Genomic DNA, 4,534 nt, shown 5'->3' with positions numbered 1-4,534 from the left:
ACTGAGTGGGGTTGACTTTGGTTTTATCATAAAACAGATTCACTTGAGTTATACCTCAGCACTTAGCCAGTGTTTTCCCCTGGCACGAGGCACAGCTCCTTACACTCTTGGCAAATCGTCTCATAAATATCTTACCTCAGCTAGAGGGTTTAGAAAGTTTTTTTTAACTACCATATAATTTTATTTCCTTGGGAAAAGAAGGAAGATTTCCCTGTGTGCTTTTTTTTTTCTTATGACGACACTGGGGAGCAGGTTCATCTGTGAGGGGAAAGCCCCATGGAAGAACACGCCTTCTGTGGACATTCCCAGCTAGCTCATTAGCTCTATATAAGCAAGGCTGGCTTGCTCACGGCTGTCAGATTAGGCTAACTGGTCTTTCAGTGCACTTACACAAGCAACAGGCCCCAACGGATTAGTGCAGAGTGGAAAATGACCCGAGTTGGCAGCAAGATCCTGATCCTGGCACCTTTGATGGCTGGGCTGATGTTCTGCCTCTTTGACATGTCTCGAGGTGAGTAATGCTCCTTTCTTTTGTAAGGATGCTGGCACCCCTTTTTTTTGCAAGGAGTTCATCCTAAAAGACCAGGACAGCTAAGTCCCTGAAATGGGACCATTGAAGGAAGGGTCTGGTACTATGCTTCATTCCTTCCTGGGAATATAATCCAAAAGTGGGAACAGAAACCTGGAGAGTAGGCTAGGAGATCAACAAGAGAAAACTTTGAGATAGGCAGATGGAACTTGATTTATCTGTCTTTTTCTTTGTTCAAGATTCAGTTCAGGTGCCACCTCTTCCAGGAAGCCTTCCTTGAGTTCCCCAGATGAAAGCTCTCCATCAAAATTTCCCAGACCCCTTTGAAGAGATCATTCCTTTGCCCTTGTCATAAGTTATGTTGAATTGTACTTTGGAAATGTATATATTGTATCCCTTCCTTGATACGTTATAGTCCCTTGAAGGACAGAAACTTTTGACTAGTTATTCATACGGGAATAACTGATCAAAGGTTCTCCCAACATGGAAACTAGCACTTGGGAGCAAGGATGGAAAGCAGCATTAGCCCTTAGGTCCTGAAGAAGTTCATGCAGCTAATAAGTAGTAGATGCCCTGAGTGAGTCTTAGAGCTTTCACTGTTCCTAGAATGTCTATCATAAGATGACTTCTAGTGACTGATTTCCTCTTCTTGCCCTTTCAGCAGCTAGCAGCTTTGACTGCTGCCTTGGGTATACGGAGCGTCCTCTCAGCAGTAAATTGATCAAAGGCTACACAGAACAGTGGTCCTATGAAGCCTGTGACATCGATGCCATCATGTAAGTACTGAATGGGGGCGGCAATCTGGGTGAAAAGATGTACATTTGGAAATCTCTGTGGTTGAAACAGAAACACCGTGAAAGTCAGCATCAACTTTACGTTTCAGAGCTTTGTGTAAGCAACTCTGTAAACAAATATAAGGTCAGCCAGTCAATAAGCATTTAAGTGTCTACCACATGCCAGGCACCGTGCTAAGTGCTGGGGATGAAGGCAAAATCTATTAAGCAAACAAATATGTACAAGTAAGTTACACATAGAATAAATGACATGATTAACAGAAGGAAGCTGCCAGAGTTAAGAAAGATTGAGAAAGGCTTCCTAAGTGATTTTGGTTGGGACATGAAGGAAGCCAGGGAAGCCAGGAGGCAGAGCGGAGGAAGAAGAGCGTGGGGGATAGCCAGTGAAATCCCCGCATGTATGTATATACTGTCTCTATGATATATAGCAAACAACTCCCACCTTTTTTTTCTTTTTTTTTTTTAGACAGGTCATATGGGCCAGAGAGGTGATGTAGCATCCTGGATAGAGTGTTGTACTTATACAGTCAGGGAGACCTGTATTCTAATCCCACTTCTAACATTTAACCTCTCTGAGCTTCAGACAGATCTCAACAAAGTTATAGATAGTTTGTGGCCTTCTCTACATAGGGACCCTCCACCAGTGAATCTTAGTGTTCTGGCAGGCAGGTTATTAGAATGTCATGGCCAGGAAAGCTAGAGATAACATTATTATGTAGGGCTTCTCCCTAGATGAATACTGAGCTTGAGGAAATGGGTGAATATCAAAGCACAGTTATGTTATGATGCCTTGCCTCTGAGTTCCACATTGTAATGCTAATGTCACTTCACACCATATACTAATTGGAAATGACAATATATTAAAAAATACATTTACATACAATCTGTATAAATCTTCAAAAACACTTTAATAGCTTAAGACCGCACTGACATATATAATACATTCTATATCATGTAATGTAGAATATATTTATAATTATGTATTTATGAGTATATTCACATACTTGTATTTACATATACTTTTACATATTCCTCAAACACCTTTGTGAGGTATGTTATGTAAATATTAATATCTTCAACTTAGAGATGAAACAACTAAGGCTGGAGTGGCATTAGAGAATTTCATAGGTGGAAGAAACCTATGAGACCATGTAGTCCAATTTACAGCTGAGCAAAGATGTGTCTACAACATACTTGACAAGTGGTTGTTAACCCTTTGCTTGAAGACAGTGGGGGCAAAGTGATTTGCCCAATAACTGCAGCCCAGTTCTTATGACTCAGGGTCCTTCCTGCTAAATTAGGTAGCTAACAAATAATGTGGCATACCATGTTTCCCATCATAACCAGTACCAGAATGGGGGGATGGAGAGAATGTTCTTCTTGAACTTGGGATCCAGTGTATTTCCGATTATGCAAATATAGATGTGGTTCTCCTTTCATTGCCAACACGTCTAGTTAATTATTACTTTCATTTTGATTTGAAAACAACTGAATGTTTTAAATACATGAAATAAGCAGTTTCTCTTGAAAATACAACAAGAAAATTAGAAGATGCTCAAAGCATAAAATAAACAGTCTTTTTTTTTTTGTTTCTAGCTTTTATACCAGACGACACACTGTGTGCGCCAATCCAAAGGAACCATGGGTGAAACATGCCCTCAGGAATTTAAGGTATTGAGATGTGTGATTTATGATCCTGTCTCACAATGCATGTGAATGAGTGGGGATTATTTTTTTGTTGACATTCTGGTCTTTGGGGGTTCCTTCTCAGTCTGGTATTTAGAGCCCTAACTTTGCAAATGAGAAAATGTTCCTGTTTTTAGCTCCTGAGGTCTTTCTGTTCCATTCCCACATCCCCATTCCCATGGGAGCAAAGCATTACTTTTAAATTCACCTCAATGTCATTGCTGTTTTTAGCATACTTCTAAGCATGACACCTTAGAAACTCCCCTCTTTCTCCCAATTAGGGAGACAATCATGATCCTAGAGTTCTCCCTGCTATGGTCTATATATGATCACAATAGGGATATTTATGAACATTTTTTTCATAGACATGATATTGATGTTTATTGTTTGAGTATCTGGTATCAGGAAAATCAAGGGAGTGAGGATTTGGTGAATCACAAAATAAAGCTTCGTTGATGCATAGGCTATCACTGTGATTGTTGGCAATCATCCATCTGTTTGCTTCACTGAGTATGTGCTTCTCTCTCTCTCTCTCTCTTTTAATAGTTTGAGACTTAAGAAGATGTCAAAATAATTGAAATGGAACTGGAAAAAGGCGAAAGGCCCAAAGAACCTAAACTAGGTTGGAATTTCTGCTCACACATCATTGTGTGCTTACCGTCTATTTTATTTGGTTATCATTGGATCTATCCAATTAGTGAAGTTGATTCATATTGCATCATAGTTTTGCTTTTTTAAGCATTATATAAAAGCCTGACATTTTCTTTATGTTGTTGTATTTATAGATAGAGAGTTTATGTATCAATTAAATGTTTGTCATTTAAAATTTTTTCACAACCTGACTCTAACCTATGTTTCTAGTCTGTGATCTAGCTGAACTGGCGTTCTTGCTGTTCCCCACACACAACACTCCATTTCCACGCTCTACCCCTTGTCCCTTATGCCTGGAATGCACTTTTTCCTTAATTCCACTACTTGGAAACTCTAAGTTCCCTTTAAAGCTCCACTCAAGTGCTACCTTCTAAATGAAGTTCTTCCTGAGCCCCTCAGATGCTCCTGCTCCCCCTCCCCAAATTGTATTTATTTTTCATACCCTTGTAGATGTACATGTTGTCTTCCTTGACAGAATGTAAGTCCTTTGAGGACCAGGAGTGTTTCCTAGCACCCAGTGTAGTAGCTGGCACACAGTAGGTGCTTAATAGGTCTATAGAGCAGTAAGCTAGTCTGTTATTATTATTGTTGTTGTTTGATATTCAGTTATTTGAAGGATCGAAGTACTGTTATTACCTTTATTATTTGGTAAAAACATTTTGAATTGTTTTATTTGTATGCTTTATTCCAAACAAATGTTTGATTATTCATTCAATGTTTCACTATTTTATGAAAATGGAAAATCATGCAAAAATTGTCAATATTAACAATAAAAGAAGGAACCAAAAACAAAGTAGCCAATGATTTTTGACTAAATTAGTTTTATTAATTATCAAGTACCCACTACACAAACTTAATGGGGAATTTTTTTTAT

At 38.8% G+C, this 4,534-nt stretch overlaps 1 protein-coding gene across 1 annotated transcript; it reads left to right on the top strand.

The window, feature by feature from the left end:
• The first annotated feature begins 429 nt into the window (after nucleotides 1–429).
• CCL20 (C-C motif chemokine ligand 20) lies at nucleotides 430–4,328 on the top strand. Its single transcript, XM_036757182.1, has 4 exons — nucleotides 430–511; nucleotides 1,191–1,305; nucleotides 2,920–2,994; nucleotides 3,556–4,328. Exons 1-4 carry the CDS (start codon nucleotides 430–432, stop codon nucleotides 3,581–3,583), a joined length of 300 nt encoding a protein of 99 aa, XP_036613077.1. The 3' UTR covers nucleotides 3,584–4,328.
• The last annotated feature ends 206 nt before the right edge of the window (nucleotides 4,329–4,534 follow it).

The sequence above is a fragment of the Trichosurus vulpecula genome, chromosome 4 (genome assembly GCF_011100635.1).
Source record: "Trichosurus vulpecula isolate mTriVul1 chromosome 4, mTriVul1.pri, whole genome shotgun sequence".
NCBI classification, from domain to species: domain Eukaryota; kingdom Metazoa; phylum Chordata; class Mammalia; order Diprotodontia; family Phalangeridae; genus Trichosurus; species Trichosurus vulpecula.
Note: the sequence above shows the minus strand (reverse complement) of the source record. Positions and strands in the feature narration are given on the sequence as shown.

Bases quoted from the DNA above. Each gene is read 5' to 3' on its own strand.
- CCL20 (XM_036757182.1), top strand. From the start codon at position 430: ATGACCCGAGTTGGCAGCAAGATCCTGATCCTGGCACCTTTGATGGCT. The intron at 512-1,190 runs GTGAGTAATGCT...TTGCCCTTTCAG, and splicing joins CCTCTTTGACATGTCTCGAG to CAGCTAGCAGCTTTGACTGC. The intron at 2,995-3,555 runs GTATTGAGATGT...CTCTTTTAATAG, and splicing joins CATGCCCTCAGGAATTTAAG to TTTGAGACTTAAGAAGATGT.